This window comes from Mus caroli, unplaced genomic scaffold (assembly GCF_978045245.1).
Source record: "Mus caroli unplaced genomic scaffold, Mus_caroli_1 scaffold_7, whole genome shotgun sequence".
NCBI lineage: Eukaryota > Metazoa > Chordata > Mammalia > Rodentia > Muridae > Mus > Mus caroli.
In genome coordinates, this window is record NW_028227262.1 from 15,407,587 (window position 1) to 15,428,237 (window position 20,651).

Here is a 20,651-nt window from a genome sequence, read left to right on the forward strand (position 1 = left end):
ACCTGGTCACATGTCCATTCCGGCTCTGCTGCATAACTCTAGGACAGATGACAGCACGTTCTTTGTCTTCCCTTTTAGATTAGGGCAGTTAGGCAGGCAAGTGGGCCCAAGTATATAAATCGATGTGCAGTCTGCAAGGGCAGGTCATCTGTCTGAGCTGCCCTTTAAACTGCTCATCTTTGTAGCAGATTGATTGCTAAAGAGGTCTGGATGGCGAAGCATGCCGACTCTCTGCATGATTGTGTGTCTGCCTGGCCTCATTCTGCAGTCCGTGTCCATTTAGACATGTGGGGTGACTGTCTGTGAGTACGTGTAATGCAAATGAACCACCATCACTTATCTGATGCCGTGTGCTCCTTTGTAGCACGGTGAACCTATTGGTGAGAGTAATGTCAAACCTTAGCTCACAAAGGCATCCCCCTAGAGACCTAGAAACAGACTTGGAGGTGCCAACCCCAAAGCTTTCATTTGGCTTATGTAATCCCAACTCACAATGTGCATCACTAGGAATCCCCAGATGATTCAAATTGAGAGTGATTGGAAATCGTGGTTTCAAAGGCACATTAGCTCCCCCAGAAAGTGTCTCCTAAACTTTACTTGATTGAGTATTCTGACAGTTTAGGGTCTAAAGGCCGATTTCAGCAATCCAGTACAGGGATGCCCCCAGACTGTGTGAAGAGAAAAGCAGTCTAATGTACTCTGCCATCAGTTTTATATTCCCGAGTTCCAAAACCTAATGCCCGTGCTGCTGCCCAGCACCGGCATCTGCTTCCTCTCACACACTTGGAAGCTCTACCTATCGTGACGGCAAACAGATCGTTGTGGCGACTATTATGTTGGATCTTTAAGTTTGGGTTTTTTTTTTTTTTTTTTTTTTGAGACAGGGTTTCTCTGTGTAGCCCTGGCTGTCCTGGCACTCACTTTGTAGACCAGGCTGGCCTCGAACTCAGAAATCCGCCTGCCTCTGAGATGAGATCTCGTGCAACCCAGGCTGACTTCACACTTGCTATCAGAGGACGTTGGCATTGAGCTCCTGGTCCTCCTATTCCTCCAGCTTCCATGTACTGCGTTTACAGCTGTGCACCGGAATCGCCTGCTGTGCTGTTGGAGTTTGAAATTTCAGTTGCTCTCTGGTTGGTGGCAGGGACCAGTGTGCCAGAGACATTGAGTGCATAGTATTTGGCAACCAAGCTGTGGGTGTTACCCTCACGTTTATGTCTTCACTACCTTGCAGGAGTGGAATCAACCAGGGTAACTTAATCCCTGCTGTCACCTAGGGACCTGGTCCATCCTTGGCATCTCTGACTGGAGTTGCTATCCCCTGTGAGCTTGGTGACCTGGTCCATCTTTGGCATCTCTGACTGGAGTTGCTATCCCCTGTGAGCTTGGTGACCTGGTCCATCCTTGGCATCTCTGACTGGAGTTGCTATCCCCTGTGAGCTTGGTGACCTGGTCCATCCTTGGCATCTCTGACTGGGCTTCCTTGAGGCAGATTTTTCCACCTGTGGCAGCAGCTCAGAGTAGAGTGGTCTGCTGTGACCTTCCTGGGGCCTCTTGTCTAAAGCTGGCCTGCAGAATGCCGGGTAACAGAGGCTTCCTGCCAGGAGAAGCCGGGAGTACACTTTATTCCATAATAGAGTAGACAGGATTTGCATCATCAGAGTGCCTTGCCTGTCTGACTCCATTTCATATTATTAAAAACAGAGACTTGGGACTTGATTTTTTTTTTTTATAAAAAATTTATTGAGATGATGTAATTATAGGTTTTTCTTTAAAAATTATTTGCAACTCACTGGCCCTGAGAAAAGGCATTTTTTGTTTGTTTTTTTTTCCTTTTTTTGTTACATTCATTTGATTCAGTCCCTTATAAACCCCACACCTCATAAACAAGAGATTAGAAACTAAACAACAACAACAACAACAACAAAAAGTCATTCTAGATTCATCTGGCTTGCAGGTGGGTGCCGTCACAAAGAGAAGTCTCCAGAAGAGGGTTCACCTGTGAGGGTGAAAGAGTCGGGTGCATTTGAAGTTGTTTAGTGTTGATGCGGATGGGGCCAAAAGAGTGCTGGGTGAGTCCTGTGTGCCATGTTGACAGGTAGGGTTCCGGGGTGTCCCTCTGTACCCCTGCTCCACTGGGTTTCTCATGACGTCCAATTTTGGTTTCTGCTCAGAAGAGGAGCAGGCTGAGAATGCACAGCAGCTCTAACTAGCACCGAATGACTGGGCAGTGAAAACCACCCTTGGCAATCTTTCATCTCTTTGCTGGGGATGGATCAAATGGGGGTTTAAACCAGGATAATTTCTAACTGCCTTCGGAGCGCTTATCCTGCTGCTAAGTGCAGGCTGGCTAGATCCTGATCCTAACTGTGTGTCATGCTGTCTGCTCCCACGGAAAGTGACACGACCTCTCTCAGGTTGTCTTCTGCCAACAACAGTGAATGGGCCAAACTGTGTTTATGGTTGGATCCTGAACAGTGTGAAAAGACAAGAGTGGCCACTCGGTCATTCCAGGGACTCCTCACAGACATCTAGATGTCAGCTCGAGTGACACCCTTAACTGGACAAGGTATTAGTGTAAAAAGATGCTGGATCAGAGGGACCTGAATGTACTAGGCAAGAAGCCTGTTTTGTTCTTTTCTTACGAGGACCATTCTCTTTCCAAAACCAGATATGGGACATCAGGGACCCTGTCTCCAAGTGGCACTAAGTGGCCTTGGATGAAAATTATCAGAAGAGAAGCTGCTGTCAACATCTAACCAGCTGCCCCTGGTTTCTGCTGAAGGAGACCTGAAGACAGCCCGGCCGAGGACTCAGGACAGAGAATCCCAGGACTTAGGTGGCAAAGCCCATCCTCCACATGGCAATGCTTCCCTGAAAATTCCTTTCCTGACCCAACCCACAATGGCTGCAGAAAAAGGCCACTAAAGGAGCTTTTAGATTCCTTCTATCACCTCTTGAACTTAATGTCGATCTAGAATGTTGATTGGAAAAAAACAAAAACAAAAACAAAAACAAAAACAAAAACAAAAACAAAAAACAAAAACTAAAAACCCAAAAGACAAAACAGGACCCCCATAGTGGTGTTTCCTCCAAGGTCTGATTGGCTAAATCTAAATTCTGTGAGTCTGAAGCCTGAGCACTGCACAACCCTGACAACCCTGGCCACATTTTCTCTCCAAAAAACAAACAAGGGCTTTTGCAGGTGAGAGAATCAAAGAAATCATTTATGGCAACACCAGGTGTGAAATAAAGACGGCACTGCCATGAGCATTTCTAACGAAGTGGCCGGAGCTGTCATCCAAGACTCCTTAGGGAACAGAGGAATTTCCTTCCACAGTTCATATGGACAATTCTTTGGGCAGGTAAAGAACTGAGTTCTATGCATGGGCAAAGTGGCCAGTATGAAGTGTTGTAGTTTCTCATTTTATATTCACACAAAGGATCTCAGTCAAAACAAAAACAAAAAGCACACCCTTTCTCACTTGCTCTGCATCACAGTGGCTCATACAACACAAGTATTTGGCTTAATCTCCCCATTTGATTTAAGGTACCAGTCATTTTAGAGGCCAAAAAAAGGAACCCCTGTCATGCTTTCAAGAAACACATAGCATGTGACTCTCATCCTTCCCCATGGATATTAAGACGGAACCCCTCACCCAGGTCACTGACCTCTTTGAAGGCAGATGGTAGGGGGTGGGGGAGGCACGGGGAAGTCACAGCAAGACTAAAGACACCCAGTCAACTCAATTCCAGTGTCTGTGAACCACAGTCTGTCTGTGAGCTGACGTCGGGTGAGTGACTTGTCCAGGTCCTCGTAGCCTCTATGTGTCCCACTTAGGAGTAGTTATAGGTCAGCTCTGGTCTGTCAGCTTCACCTGTATCCTGTGTCTGACCAAGCAGAGACATACCCAGGAGGGCTGCGAGATGCTCATTCCATGATGTGGGCGAACACAGGAAGGACAAGGGGTGGTTTTGAAAGGCAGGCCTCATTATCTGGGTTTTAAAACAGTGAACTTCAAAGAGTCCATTTAGATGGCTAGAAAAGGAAAAAAAGCTAGGCATGGGGGCACACACCTTTAATCTCAGTGCTTGGGAGGCAGAGGCAGAAGCAGGTAGATCTCTGAGTCCTAGTCTGGTCGACAGAGTGAATTCCAGGGATACACAGAAAAACCCTGTCTCAAAAAAAAATCCAAAAAATAAATAAATAAATAAAATAAAATCAAATCCCTGCTATCAAAAACCCTAAGGAATAGCATTACCCTCATCTTGGGAGATACGTCTGATCTTATGTCGAGGTGGAGAAGAGCCACAGATATGTCCTCCTGAAATACAGCCATGACAGACGGAAAAAAAAAGTCTAAATCTGAGGAATTTCCTGTCTGCTCCGGCTGTGCACATACCGGCTGAGCCTGAGACTAAATTCCAGCAACCTCCCTCATGTGTGTTCTGTGTTCCGTGAGGACCAGCATAGAAGAAAAAGGCTAGGACTTGGAGTGTGTGTGTGGGGTGGTGACAATCCCACAAGGGCATGATGTCTTGGGACAACCTTGGTGACCTGTTCTTGCTCCTAAACTACCAGGCCTGTGTGGTCTCTTATATTTTCCTAATATGTAGCACTTTCAGGACAATCCCAAACTGCCTGGGCCTTGCAAATCCTGTGGCCACCCTCTGTCCTATCTTATGCTCGATCCTACTATTGTTCTTTCTAGAATACAGCAGCATTTGGGGGGGGGGCTGGGAGGGGGATGTCTGGCCTTCCTCAGATGGGTGCCCAAGGGGTCTGACTGTCAGAGCAGCCGGGTCACTGTGTAGTTCGGGTGCTAGTGAGGCTAGTTCTGATGGAAGGCCTGTGAAGTGCATAGCAGGCAGAGATGGGGGAAGGAGAAAGGGGCGGGGATGAGCGGCGAGAGAGGGAGACGGAGACAGAACTCTTCTTTTCCATTGTTTGAAAGTATCTCTCTCATTTTGTTTTCCTTTCTCATCTAAGACCTGACTTGGACAGGACACACCAGATCTACGTGGCAGGAAAAAGAGGAACCCGATTCCTTCTGCAAGTTTTCTCTTTCCTGACCAGCCGAGCTGGCCGTACTCGGTGAGATTTGCAACAACAACAAAAAAATTAATAATATATATATAATAGATATATTTCCATAGGAAAACAACATGTGATGTCTTCCCTGTATGAACAATGAATAGTCAAACTGCATGTTCTTAAAAAACAAAAACAAAAACAAAACCAGAAACACCATGAGACTACAACAGGTGCGGGGGAAGGGTGAGGGTGAGGGTGAGGGTTACAGACAAGAGATCCGAAGGAGAAGCGAACGTGACGTGTGAGTCTCAGGCTTGTGCCCTCCGCCAGAACTTCAGCCCTGCCATTGCTCGGTGGCTTGTCTAAGGTGCTCTGGGTCCCTCTTGATCGGCAGGAGAAGTGTCCCTGCTATTCCCGGGTCTCTTCCTTTACAGCCACTCCTAGCTCGCCTGCTTCCATTACGCCTCCTGCGGTCCCCGTGGGCAGGTTTCCTCTTGGCCAGCCTACTGGTGAGGCTATGGTAGGTTCATCCTCTTGGTACGTTTGTTCATCCAGCACTTGAGACTCGAGGTGTTCTAGACGGTCTGTCCGGCCACTCATGATCTCATCTGGGGTTTTCATGAACCTTTGGAGCAGGAAATGAAAGAGTCACAAGAATCTGTGTTCCCAAAGATGTCCCTCCACTCTCTTTACCACAACCCTTAGAGCAACTTACATGGAAACTGGGAACCTATCCTCACAGGCTTTTTATGTGAGTGCTGGAGACTTGAACTTGGGCTCTCACACTTACACACCAAGCACTCTTGCCCATGGAGCCGTCTCCTCAACCCCAAGAATTAGACTTTTACAGAGACACACAGGCGTCCTATACCTACTCCCATTCCAATCTGAGAGCCCAGAGAACAGTATTTAAAACTTGAATTTAACTCAGAGTATACTATAGCTGTCAAATGGATACTTTTGATGAACAGGCAGGTTAGGGAAGGAAGCTCCTGCAAATTAGAAAAGCAAGAAGAGTCCTCGTGTTTCCACTAATCTACCTGAGCTGACAGAGCTGACCTCGTGTCCTCCTTCTTTTGTGGCTGGAGTCTACAGCAGGCCTCACATTCTTGATCACTGTGTGTTATGTGGAAGAGCCACAGTGACATGTTCAGACCATTGCTCGTATGTGCAGGTGGGACAGTGACATGTTCTGACCATTGCTCATATGTGCAGGTGGGACAGTGACATGTTCTGGCCATTGCTCATATGTGCAGGTGGGACAGTGACATGTTCTGGCCATTGCTCGTATGTGCAGGTGGGACAGTGACATGTTCTGACCATTGCTCGTATGTGCAGGTGAGACGTCTGGTTGCAAATGCCTTGTCTTCCCTCACAATGGGGGATGTGGCAGTGGGGTGACAGTCGGGTGGGGGCTGGTGGGTGGAGGAGGGTGGTGGGGTGGTGGTAGGCTGAGGTGATGGTGATGTGGCAATGGGATTGGGAGGCAGTGGAGTGGGGCACTGGGGCTGAGCTTTTTGCAGACTTCACTCTGTTTGCACTTTTCCCTTTTCCTGTGTGTGGCCCCTATCTTCAAACACCCCTTTCCTCTCACCATTCTGCCGAGTCCTAGATGCAGTCTTTGGCCCATCTGCAAAGCACCCGAAGAAACACTTACTTTCCACTGCTCACTTGTGTTTACCTACTGATCCTGTTAGCCCTGACAGAGACCATGGCTCACATCTCACTGCTCCTGTCTGTTAGCCCTGACAGAGACCATGGCTCATACCTCTTTATAAACTTTCAGTTTTTCTGACCTGGAACTTTCTGGACTCCGTCCAGTACTCTCTTGTGGTTTGCTTTATCATCAAGGAGTAGTCACCAGCATGAGTTCACCCTGTAGTCTACCTATCATATGTCATGTCACTAGATTATAAACCTAGTCAATTTACATGCACACACACACGCACACACACACACACACACACACACACACACACTGTATAAGGCACCATTTTGTATCGTTTGGCTTCCAACACTTCCTAGCAAAAGGCTAATCTCTTCCTCAGAGCCTCTCACTGGATGCTGGCGAACCTTCCATGCCTACTGACATTCCTTTCTGCTCATAGCTGCTCAGCTCCACATCACAGCTGCTTCTCTCTGTGTTCTACTGCTATCTTCTCGATAAAATGTCTTCCGCAACATCTGAAGTTGCTAAAGCTCCCCTGAGACCCAAACTGACCCTTCCTTCATACCACTTCGCCTTGGTAAGCTTAAAACTCCATACCACACCAGTTGGTCATGAAATGTTTACTGAGGTCCTCCCTAAAGCATATACAAAATGAAATAAATCAGAGGCCTCTAGCTTCTAGGAACTTATGATTGAATGGTGGCGAGGAAGATTTCACACATATTATTAAACTATACTAGTCATGATTACTGAAGATGTCTTAAAGACTTATTTTAGTTTATGCATGTGTCTTGTTTATGTGCACCATGTGCATGCAGGAGCATGAAGAGGCCAGAAGAGGGCGTCAGATTTCCTGGCACTGGAGATACAGATGGTTTGTGAGCCATCATGTAGCTACTGCTGGGAAGTGGTCTCGCCTGCTCCACACAGACTATTAAAAATGAAAGTTATGGTATGCTTGAGGACAGAGGGTACACAGGAGATGGTGGGAGAGGGTGTCTACGTGGGAGTGAGCAGCTGAGGAGGGCCTCATAAAGGGCAGGCAACTTGAGGTGGCCTTGAGGGTGTGTGAATGTGAGAAGGTAAGGGATATTCATGTCTGTCATACACATTCCACGAATGTGCTTGCCACAGACTTCAACCCCAGACAGGCTGGTTACAAACCCTGGGAAATGCAGCTGCCAGGCGTCAGGCCTTCAACACAGAACTAGACAGGGAGAGTGATGTCGAGACAGCAGATGGTGCATCCCAGTAACTGACTTGGATATAGAAAGAATCAAATATGGGTCCACCCTCAATTACTTTGGACAGTGGTATCAACTGATGAGAAGAGAGATTTCTGGGTAGAATTTCTCAGCCATGAAGGCCTGCCTTGCAGGAATTACACCTGGAGCACTAATGTGATATTTTAGCAGGCATGTTATACATATTTTTGAAATTCCATGAAGGGTTTCATGGTCAGATTTAAGACTAAAGACTGAGGTGGAAAATGAGGTTGAGGGTGGTGGGATCCGCTCATCTAGGGTAAAAGAGCAGGGAGCTAAAAGTTCGGGGTTAAAGGATGAAGGTGTCAACAGAGCCGGAGGCAAGGAGGGCTCGTCTGTATTTATTTATTCCACTGACATGTCTTCATGCATTCTCTGTTCCTTTTGAAGGACAACGTGACCTACGTTGGTTCTACATTACCGCTCCACGTCAGTGCTAATGTGTGGCTTCTGTGTTCTCCTCATGAGCACTACCGTCGAGTTCACCACGGCTCCTCATATACAGTGACATTTCCCTACCTGTACATAGATGATCCTAAATCCACATCTCCAGACCCAGAGGTTGTGCTTTTTGTCCTAAATTTGCCAAAACCTACAACCTAAAGTCTTAATTGCAATATGGCTTCCTCCTGTCACTTCAGTGACCAATGGTGTGAGTGAGGGCTCCCCCTATGCCATCCTCATTATTCCTTTAGATCCTTCTTCTTCTCTACTTCCGGAAATCACAATCTCCATGGTAGCTGAAACAGCTGGAACCATTAGCTATGGAGAATCTGGAAGGAGGGAGGGAGGGAGAACTTCCGACCCCAGTGGCTGTCATACTTTTCTAACGGTGCTGTGTTTGTAAGACATACAATCCGAGGGGCTCAGTCGGTAAAGTGCTTATCACGTGAGAGTTCAGTTCCCACCCCCACAGAAGGGGACAGAGTGGCATATGCTTAGTCATCCCAGTTGCTGGGAGGTGGGGACAGGCAGACCCCTAGAGCTTCTTAGTCAGCCCTAAGCCAGTGAGACCTAATCTCAAAAAAAACAAGGTGGATAGGGCCTGAGAAGTGGTATCACAGGTTGACCTCTGGCCTCCAAACGCATGTGCACACACATGTCTACACACAAGCCAAACAACATTTTTATGAATTAATGGTCACTCTTTGATGGGCTATAATTTGGAGTGTCCAACTCTGTGATACAGCATTCTCTATTTCACTAAGAAAGTGGCTGTTGTTGACCAAGTACACCCACACAGTGAGTGACTCACTGTGGGTCATGACCTGAAGCTTGACAAAGCAGCTTCCAGATTTGGTGACCTGGAAGTCCAAGCTTACTCCTTCATTTTGCTATTGACAATAGTTATTCTGATTGCTCCGTTTAACTCCATCGGACACCAATGTCAGATAATTCTGTTTGACCACTGTGTTATTTTAAAGATGAGTCAGATCGCATTTAGCTTTGGCTTTCATACAGGAGAGACTTCAGTGAAAGGCGCGATCTTTCCCCCTTAAATCCTAACAAGCCAGCACCCAGTTTCCAACCAACTTTCCAATCCAATTGCAGTCATGGCTCTGGGCCTCAGATTGGCATGTCAGAGCTCCTCCCTCTTATGTAAAGAAAACAATGTCCTCACAAAAGAAGGAAAGGGAAAAGAGGAAGTGCTACCTGAACAAAAGCCTTTGTCCGGGCTCCTTCCTGATAATGTTTAGTTTGTAGTAGTGGCGCAGGGCTCTGGACATTTTCTCATAGGTCATGTTTGTTCTGTTCTGTTTGTTCAAAGGAGGAAGGGAGAGGGAGAGAGAAAAAAAAAAGCACAAAGACACAATGAAATGAATTTCAGAAAAGGCACCAGGCAGCTATTAAAATAAAGGCTGTTGAGTCGCTCCACACGGCCTCACCAGCCTGGGAATGCTACCTATTTGCTGGTCTGCTGCCTTCTGCTATCTGCCCTCACAGCCACTGTGGCCAAGGTCTCCTCCTAAACTGAACTGCCCTAGTCAGGGCTAGAAGGACTCACTAACCTAGCCCATTCTACGGCAACTGACCTCATTCCTTCTGCTTGGGAGACTGCTCTAGGCTTCTCCTATCTTAGGTGGGAGGCCTTTATGTCTGGTTCACATCAAGTTCCGTTTTGGGGCGCAATGACGATTATACACTTACTGTCATTGATATTGATGGGCAGTGCACAGAAGGTCCCTCAGTGACACAGGTACCCAAACATCTGTTTAGGGGGCCTTGACCTATCTGTTTGTGGCCTTTGACTGGACTTTCTCAATTGGGAAAGAGCTCTGGCTGCCTTCTTAGGAGGCTTGAGTCTCGGCTGTGTCTCCTCGGTGTCCTCAGCTTGGTCTTAATCTCCTTATGTGTCAACTGGCCTGGATCATGCTTATCTCCTTTTTATATCTGTTCATTTGAACCGCCTTCCTTACTATAAAGGACTATGTTTTGAATTCCACTTCCTCTTCCTCCTTTGGAAAACTGTGGGGGCAGGCTTCTTGCAGCTTTTGCTTGCAAAGGGGGTGTTTTATAATCAGAACATATTTTCCATGCAGAAATGGACTTTTGTGAAAAGGGGGCTTTCCAACTGGTGGGGACAGAAGTAACACTTCCCAAAGGTCCCCTGTGAGTCATATAGCTCTCACTACTTCTCTATTCCTCAGTACTGAAGGACAACAGGGGTGGCAGATCCAGGTCAAGGGGCGTGGGCCCCGGACAGAGGTAACACATGGAAAAACAGGGATCTTTAATTATTTCCTTCCTTCATAGCTACCTAATTGTGTGCCCAATGAGGATAAACCAAAGAATCATGGGCAGGCTTTGGAGGCAGCAAGACAATCCCCCTCCAATTCAAGGATGAAGCCTGTGTTCTGGCAACAGCTTCCCCAACAAATAGTTGGCCCTTTTACCTTGTGGTTTCCCCAGAGTCGAGCCAGTCCGTTGGGATCCACTATCCGGAATATTTTGGATTCTTTGTCCTCCCATCGGATGAAGTTTTCGTACCGGCTGTCAGACAGCAACTGATAGACATAATCCCAAAGCAGCCTACAGTCTACAGAGGAGAGAGGAGAGGGCTGTTGAGAGGGTTTCTGTGGAGGCAGTCACGAGATTTAGAAAAAGAGTGTGGGCCTGGAGTTGACTGTCTTATTTCCTTATTTCACAGATGAAATGGGTCCTGAGAGAGCCGGGGAGCTCCTGCTGACCTCTGACCCTTTGACCCAGGGAGACTTGGTGTTGACCAAGGCTACCACTTTTATATGAGGACCAAGGAGGAGCAGACTTGTTCAAAGTCATGACAGAACTTGAAGTTGAACCACACAAGCTGTACCTGCAAATGAATAAATGAATAAATAGGCTTTGATAACGGGCTACAGAGAGGGTAGATGGATAAATGGTAGAAAGAGAATCTCTCTCTCTCTCTCCCTCTCCCTCTCTGTGTGTGTGTTTGTGGAGGCCAGAGGCTGACATTAAGTGTCTTTGTAAATCATTTTCCATCTTACTAGTTTTGGAATTTCTCTGTGTGAGTGCGTGTGGGCATATCCATATTCACTGAGACGCCAGAGGAGACACTGGTATCATGCTCTGTCTGCCTTACTGTCTTGAGACAGGGCCTCTCATTGAACCTGTAGTTCACCACTTCTGCTAGGCTGGCAGGCCAGCAAGTTCTAAAGACCCACCTATATCCACCACCGTCCCTAATTCTGTGGTTACAGCTGTGCATTTTACATGGCATTTAACCTGACTTTTACACCACTGCTTGGGATTCAAACTCAGGTCGTCTTAATCGCATAGCAAGCACCTACCCACTGAGCTATTTCTCCAGCCCCTTCACCTACATCTTATTTATGTTAGAGATATAGTCTAAATATCTCTATTTAGATAGAGATCCCTGTTCAGTCTCTCACTGAACAGGGATCTAGACTGTCTGTTTCCCTAGAACTGTTTTTACAGAGGTCTGCAGATATATACTGCCTTTATGTGAGTTCTGGGGGGGGGGGTCACTGTCAGGTCCCCGTGCAAACACTTACCGACTGGTCCATTCCTCAAGACCAGAAAGAAAATCTTGTGTTCCAATGAGAACAGTATGATAAAAAAATTAAAAGATTAGACTATTTTGCAGATGGTGGAAGATGCTGCAGGGATAGTGGAAGACGGGGGCTAAAAAGAAAACAGCAAGAAATGAAAAAATGATGGGAAATTAAAAACTATGTGGCTTGGTGACGTTGGCTGTGGGGACTGTGCCTAGCATTTAAAAAAATACAGATGTTCTCATTAAATCATCCTTTGGAGGTCTTTCAAGTTGCTTTATCATAATGGAATCATGGTGGAAAGGAACTTTGTGCAAGAATATCATTTCTCACTTGGAGAACTCATACCCGATTAAGTGGTCAGACAGCAAACATTCATAAGATGATTTACTGTCGTCCTGCTCTGGGCTCAGCCCAGAGTTTTGGCTGTGAATCTCTGGTTTCTAGTGCTGGAATGGTACCTGGTTTGCCCTCCAGCCCAGACCAAGGCGCAACAGAGACAAACATGCACCTTCTGGGCATAGCAGATGCTGGACTAACCCCTGGCTTAAGAGTAGGCGGTGCCCTTTCCAGCTGCTTCCTGAATGTGCATCTCACGTATTTACATGCCCACCTGTGTGAGCAAATTAGTAGCACAGGCTGCAGGATCCCACAGGGACCAGAAGAGGGCGCTGGATCCCCCAGAACCAGAGGTACAGATAGTTGTGGGCTGCCATGTGGGTGCTGGGAACTGAACTTGGGGTCTTTGCAAGAACAGCGAGTGCTCCTAACCGGCTTGCCAGCCCCAGTGAGTGCCTTTATAAAAGATAACTGCAAGAGCTCCCTTACATATCTATCTGTGAGGACCCAGCAAGAAGGTGCTACCTTTGAAAGAGAGGGAACATCCATCAGCAGACCTCAAACAGACACTAGAGCTCTGCCCTTCAACCCTGGAGTCTCCAGAAAGTGGGGGCAGCATTTCCTTCCTTTTCCTCTTCCCTCCATTCTTCCCTCTCTCTTCTCCTGTACTTCCTGTTTTGTAGACAGAGTTTCAGTATGTAGCCCAGGCTGGCCTCAGACTCGTGGTGATGTTCTTGCTTTTACCCTCCAAGTGCTGAGGTGACAGGCATGTACCACCACATTTTGCTAATTCCCACTGTTTGTGGTCACCTTAGAGCATTTTGTTTCAGCAGCCTGGATGGACTAAGACAAGAACTAAGCTGTGATTCTCTAGTCTGGCTTTGGTGCCACAATCAAAGGGCAGGCACACTTGAGTTTTCTGTAGTCTTACCCGAAAATGCTATTCAGTGAGGAGAAAATGAAGTGTGCTCACGGCCCCTGTTCTGCATGCCTGAGTGGTAACAATCATGTGTGTATACCTATGAGTGCAAACGCATGTGGAAGCCAGAAATCAAGGCTGGGCATCTCTTTAACTGCTATGCACTGAGACACAAGGTCTTTCATTGAACCTGACACCCATCAGTGAAGCCTGACTGGCTGGCTGGTAAGTCCCAAGGTCCTCCTGCCTTCACTTACCCAGTGATAGGGTTACAGGTGAGCACCTCCATGCCTAGCTCTACTGTATCCACCGCAGTAAGGTTAACACAAGGTAAGCACAGTCCTCTGGGCTCCAGCCCCCCCCCCCCCCCCCCCCCACGCAGAGCTCAGACTTAGGCACAGAGCACACAGCTCTCCTGACCTCCATTTTCATCTGCACAGGGATTTTCCACTGCACTTTCTTTTACTATCATGGCCCAGCCCAGCTGTCCCTTGGATTATTTCTTCAGCTAAAGGCTTATCCAGCCCTGGGGTGTCAGGTAGTCTTTTCAGAGACCTCAAACTTGGTTCCTGAATGTGACTGTATAATGTGCCCACTCGATGGCGAATGTAGGACAGGGCTCGCCGGAGAACAGACTGTACTTGTAAGCTTCAAGAACATTTGTGTATTGCAGTGTTTTTCCCCTTTCATAAATTTGAAAGTAACCCCAAACAAGCTCCCAATTGATCACTTTAAATGACATTTAATCCAGCAAAGCCAACATTAGCTGCGTAATAAAAACGTTGACATTCAAGACACACTGAATTACTCAGCCACTAACGGAAGTAGCAAGGGGAATTTCATGGCATAAAGCAGTTGCTTCAAGCTCAGAGTGTAAGTGGCTTTTATAGCACTATTGATTTCTCTGTTTCTTTAAAAAATATGCCCAGATGATAAAAATAACTGTCTGACCACACAGCCATGTCCTTTCTTATTTACTATAGAAGTATAAGCCACCTGAGTTATTTTTCTTTTCAATATTTCTATTAAGTAAAAGGCACAATCTCTTGTTCTCTATATCTTTTGGATACTATTATCAGAGACCCCCTGGAATTTTCTAGCTTTGTCTGATGCCATGTCTGTACAGATGCAATGTTCTTTGATCAATAATAAAAATGCTATAATTCAATAAATAAAATAAAATAGGCTATATTCTGTTAACAAAGTCCATCCTATAAAGCAACTGAACATGCATGTTTATTATTTTTAAACCATAAGTTACTTATTAATTTTAAGTTTATCTTTTTAAAAGAAGACTTATTTATTCATTTAATATATTTGAGTACACCATTGCTATCTTCAGACACATCAGAAGAGGGCATCAGATCCCATTACAGATGGTTTTGAGCCACCATGTTGTTTCTGGGAATTGAACTCAGTACCTCTGGAAGAGCAGTCAGTGCTCTTAACCTCGGAGCCATCTCTCCAGCCCTAAGTTTGTCTCTCCTAAGGAGACAATGGTGTTAACTGTCAGCTTGACAGAATATAGAATCACCAGCGTGATGAGGCTCTGGGAATGTGTGTGGATTATCTTGACTGAGTTAACTGATATTGGAAGACCTGCCTACCGTGGGTGGTGCTATTACTAGATAGGTTCCTGGACTACATAAGTGGAGAAAGAGCTGAGCAGTAACATTTATTTATCCTTCTCTGCTTTCTGATTGTAGATGTGATGGAGCCAGTTGCTTCAAGCTCCTGCTGCCTTAATTTCCCCACCGTGATGGGCTGTACCTTGATTTGTGAGCCAGAATAAACCCTCTCTTATCAGAGCAAAGGGAAAGGAAACTAGGGCCAAGGTCTTTTCTTCCATATAGGGACATCTGAGTATTTTAAAGAAATGCTAGTCAGTTGGATCACCTCTTCTAGAGGAAGTTTACAGAATGGATTATCTCAGATAAAGCTCCTTTCCAACTGCAGGGAAGAGCAGCTCCCTGTTTCCTGCTGGGTGAGGTACCTGGCTCTAATAAGCATTGTAAAAATCCCTTCCTGTGGTTAGAGAGAAATATTTTCACTCCCACGTCTGTCTCCTACTAGAGACTTATTGTATAAACTCACAGGACAGAGAATATAAAAAAGATGGGCAATTCACACATAACCAATATGGCTTCTAAAAAAAAAATCCCTGTTAGACAAAACCAATCTTTAAAAATTCTGAGTAGGCGGGTCAAATTACAGACAAAGGGAATGTGTAATGATGGAGAATAAAATTTAACTTTCCAGGAAGTTTCTAAGAAAGTTGTTTTTATGTTGTTTTACTTGCTCAAATGGAATTTTACGTGATGGTCTATGAACCCTGCCTGTACCATGCGTTTAAGTTTATAGAACCAATGGGACACAAAGTTCAGTGTTCCTGGTTACACTTTTAACACTGATGACCTCAAAATTGCTAAGTTTATTGAAAGCCCAGCACCAGAGCAGGTACAGTAAGATATAAACTGAGAAGTGGCGGCCAGCTTGCCACAGCCATTGTTCTGAGCTGGGCAGTGATTTTTCCATCTGAGCTGGTATGTGACAGGGCCTGGAGACAATTCCAGTTGTAAAAACAGGGGTGGATGGAGGTACTTTTGGCTAAGGCTGCATAGGGCAAGTCCCTACGACACAGCACTCTTTGGCATAAATATCAAAGAGTGTGAAAGTTGGGGTGCCCTTTATAGGCACACAGGTTCCCAGCATAGAGGGGATCCTCTGCCATCCAGCTGCTCTTCCCTACCCCAGACCACATCAGCTACTGCCCAGAAGTACAGAGTCTCTAAATCCAGCACTGCCAACTGGGTGTTGACCTGCAGCTGTGTGTGTACAATGGACAACTGCTTGTGTTTTGCTGTGGTGGAGGAAAACAGAGACCGTGAGTGTGCAGTGGAATGCTGGGGAAGGGTGCGGTGGGGACAGGTAACAGGAACCACACTGATGCTTCCGGGCCTTGCAAACAAACGGACTCTTTCCTGCTATTGGCGAGTTATGCAGCAGGAGGAAGGCAGACACTGGACTCACGCTCAGACCAAGTGAGATACAGCCTATAGCAGGAGGCTAGCAGTCCCCCACCATGGTTTTGCTACAGGTAGGTGTAGCCTCTGGATTTATATCCAGGGACAGCTGAGAGGTGGGAACATGGGGAAACAGTCTATTTTCTAAACACTACCCTGAAACATTCCTCCTCTCTAGAGCTCTTTGATTTCACGCTGAAACCAGTACAGCGCCTTTGATAGAATGTGAGAGGTCAGAAGCACTTAGAACATTCCAGATGGAGTGAACGGTCTTAGTCCTTATCTTACCCACCTCCTCTAAAAGGGACAGTGGGCAAAGCATAGGGGACAGAGGTCACAGATGCAAATTCTGAAGGAAGTTGGGGAGGGGGTTTGGAGGGGTGTGCTTGCTTTGTGGGTTAGCATCACTTACTGCTTGTCAACACCCCTGCCAGTTCAGGATGGACACCTGAGTGCTGCACGCATCTCTTAGTCCCACAGTATGACAGCTCTGTAGTGAAGCAGAGGAGGGACCGGGACCTGTGAGCATTAAATTAACCCACTTGTGTGTCACATCAATCAAAATCGCCCAGAAGTGGGCAGTATTCCCAATGCTACAGATAAGAAAGGAGCCTTAAGCCTGGAGTATTACGCCCTGACCTGGAAGGCAAGAACTGCATTCCATCCTGCTGACTGCAGAGGCTGGGGGAACCCACAGGTCCGTCCTGCTTTCCTGAGGATGCCCTGGCTCTTCAGTACAAGACCCTACCAAGACAGGGCTCTGGATGGAGGGCTCCAGAGGCTTACTTAGTCCCTGGGACAGTGCAGGGGAGAGAGAGTTGCTCTTTCAGTGTGTGCAACACAACTATGGCATCCTTTTGGCGGAGGGAAACATCCCACAACTCTGTCCTTTAACATGAGATCCTCACTCCTCATTAGGAAGGCTTAGAAATGACGTGGATCCTCATTTCTATGGCTCTTTTTATTTTATCTTATTTATTTTTATCTTAAAGGCTATTCCTGAGGCTCATTTACAAAAGGGGGAAGAATCCAAAAGCCTCACTTGAAGTTACTCTCCTTCAAATTTCTAGGAAGGTAGCAGAGAAGGTGAGCAGGAGGCTGGAGTACCTGGTCTATCCTCCACTGCCCCAGGGCCTCTGAGGCCACACCTCCTACCATCCTCCTTGAAGGCTCCCCTTTTATTGAAAATAAAAATTTCCCCCTCACATACTATATCCTTATTACATTTTCACCTCCCTTCACTCCTCTGATTCTCCCCACCTCCCCTCCCTTCTGGATCTACTCCCTTTTAGTCTCTCAGAAAATAGGCTACTAAGGGAAAATAATAAAATAAGATAAAACAAAACCTAACACACCGGAATTAAGACAAACCAAACCAAACAAACAAAAGGGAAGAGCCCAAGAAAAGGCACAGAGTTCAGGGACCCATCCATTCACACACTCAAGAGTCCCCATGAAAACACTAAACTGGAAGCCATAACACACATGCAGAGGCAGACGTGTGCAGGCCTTGTGCTTGCTGCTTCCGTCTCTGAGTTCCTATGTGCACTGATGCTCTTGATTCAGAAGGCCTTGTTCGCTTGGTGTCTTCCATCCCCCATGGCTCTAAGACTCTCTGTGCCTTCTTCGCCACAGGGTTCCACAAGCCCTCAGGGGAGGGGTCTGACAGAGACATCCTCTTTACAGCGAGTGTCCCAAGGTCTCTCATTCTTTGCACAATGCCTGTCTGTCTGTCTGTCTGTCTGTGGGTTTTTGTATCTGTCCCCATCTGCTGCAGGAGACTACTTCTTTGATGATGGCTGAACAAGGAACTGATCTATGAGCATAGCAGAATGTCATTAGAAGTCACTTTATTTACTGCTAAATATATATATATTTTGAAGACCAGTAGTATTTTGTTTTACTATAAGTCCCTGGCTTATGTAGTCTCTGGTTCTTGGTCACCCAAGCAGTGTCTGGTACCGGCTCCATCTGGTGGAGTGGACTGTCGTCAAATCAGATATTGGTTGGTTGCTTCCATAAGCACTGTGCCACCACTGCCCTACCATATCATGTAGCCAGGAGGACAACATTGCAGATTAAAGGATTTGTGGCTGGCTTGGTGTTTACATTTCTTTTTTGATAGTGTGTAGAATCAATCAAAGGTTTCTCTTAGAAACATAAACAGAATACCTTCTTGTACCAAAGCTATTGGAACATATGGGTGAAGTCTCTATGAGACACCAGCTTGACCTCTCCGTGTTCAGTTGGTGAGGTCTGTAGGTGTTCTCTTCAGCAATGGGGCCTTGCTGTAGTCTGTGGAGAGCAACCTAAGGTCTTGGCAACAGCCTGGGTCATTTGGGGGTTGCCATGGGACCCCTTTGCCAACAACCTAATTAGATGTAACCTAGTCCTGGTATTGGAAGCTTCATGTGGTACAAGAGATGGTTAGCTAGGTCTCTGTTTCCCCATTATTTGGTAATGGGGAGACACGGACCCTTTATGTTAGGGGTCTCTCCCTGTACTCCCTCCCTCATCTCCCCTGAAGGCTTCCAGGGTTGAGTTTCTATAACAAACAACTAAATATACATGAAAGTCCATTGTTTGGGCCCCTTGACAAGGATGCTCATGTCTCCCTAGTCCGAATCTTCTTGCTTATGTTAAAGATGTAATCTTGTAGGCAAGCATGTTCTTTTTCCAGGCCCAGCAAAGGTTGTCTCTAAGGATCCGAAAGACTGCCATGAAGTGTGTTAGTGGGGAGCTTGGAGTGAGGGGACCCTGAAGTGGGAAGGAATTCTAAGTCTTATTTGGTGTAGTTAAGTCAATTGAATAATGGCATCCTGAAAGAAGTTCAAGTTTGACAAGATTGAAATACTGCAACAAAAGTTATCAGGTGCTCACAAGAAAGAAAAGAACCCAGCCACTGTAGGTCAAGGGCTTTGACTAAATTCCCTGCTCTTAGCAAATGAGCTAAGAATTAGCTATGAAGCTGGATGTAGTGGTTCAAGCCCATAATCTCAGCACTCAGGAGGCTGAGATAGGATTAGGGTCAGCCTGGGCTACTGGATTTTTAAAAAACAGACAAACTGTGGGTTATAAAATGAATGTCAGATAACTAATGAATCTTTCCTTGGCAGATATTTAGATTAAGGTTAAGAAAGGGACAAATATAAAATCTACTTAAGAGAAAATCAAAATGACAAAAAAAAAAAAAAAAAAAAAAGACTTGTCTGAGCCCAGTGTGATGGTATCCACCTGTAATCCCAGTTCAGGAGGCTGAGGCAGGAGGATCAAAGCACTGGTCAATCTTGTGTCTTTCACATAGAGAAATGTCTCGCATATTGTAAATACATGATCATTTTTGAATAAATAAACAAATGTGACTACAAATTCAAATGTGCAAAGAAGCTACGTTACTGAGCTGTTTTCTTTATTCTAACGGTGCCATTGCGGCTGTGCTGTACTGTTCAGTGAGCATGGCCTGCAGCCCTGAATTGTCTACTGGATGACATAATTTGTTATTGTCCTTTTCACGTGACTCAGACATGCCTCGTCACCTAAAGTGTGCATTTCCTGGCCAACAAGAACTATGCTTCCTGTATCCTCAGCCTAAATTATGTCTGAGGTGCTCAGAATACTGACTGTTCATGGGGGGCACCCCACTCTTTATGTACAAGGCCAATTGGTAAATATCTAAGATGTTTGGCCGGAGGTTCTCTGAAGTGACTCAACTGTATTCATGCCTGGGTCATGGTTTGAAAGCAGACATAGACGATAATTTTATACAAGTGTGGCTGGCTTTCCCCCATAAACTCATTTACAGAATCAGGTGGTGGCTACACTTTGGCCAAGGCTTCCAATCCTTGTTGAGAGGTCTCTGAGTAGAAGTATTTGGGGTGGGATGGGGACACAGGCTTGAGGCTGTATTACCGATGTAGGTGACTCTCAGTTCCATTACCTGTAAAAGTTGCTTCTACTCAACTCACTTAGTCCTAAGAAAGGACTCCAACACAAACAGCCTGATGTTTATCCAGAGGACAATTTCCAAGACCTCCTTCTAATTTGCAAAGTAAAATTAAAACATGTTATATTTAAATAGACTTAACTTGTATTTAATCTGTATTTAAACTGCTAATCATTAACTGAGTTTTCCTATTAAATTAGTTTTCCCATATGGTTAAGACCAAGGGTAAATTGTTATAGTTTATGTGATCTTTTATTTGCATGATTCATCAGTTTTTTTCAGAGATGGGTAAAGAAGAGTTTATGAAAAATAATTTTTTAGTTGACTTGGAGAGACAAGCTCTTGGCCTTGTATCTCTACTAGGAACAGACAGGAACACTCGTGTCTTTATAGCTTCTTACGTTTGTGCCTGAGTTTTCGCCACCTAAAATGGCTTTTTCTTTAC

At 45.8% G+C, this 20,651-nt stretch overlaps 1 protein-coding gene across 5 annotated transcripts in view; it reads right to left on the minus strand.

Annotated features, from left to right (window-relative positions):
• Positions 1-5,126: 5,126 nt before the first annotated feature.
• The window catches only part of Etv6 (ETS variant transcription factor 6), a 230,045-nt gene continuing 214,520 nt past the window's right edge, over positions 5,127-20,651 (minus strand). For all 5 annotated transcript variants that reach the window (XM_021164908.3, XM_021164907.3, XM_029478404.2 and 2 more), the window contains 3 exons: positions 10,864-11,006; positions 9,623-9,723; positions 5,127-5,660 (listed from right to left, as the gene is read on the minus strand). In XM_021164908.3, coding sequence (XP_021020567.1) covers positions 5,444-5,660; positions 9,623-9,723; positions 10,864-11,006 — 461 coding nt within the window. In that variant the 3' untranslated portion in view covers positions 5,127-5,443. The remainder of the gene's footprint in view (positions 5,661-9,622; positions 9,724-10,863; positions 11,007-20,651) is intronic.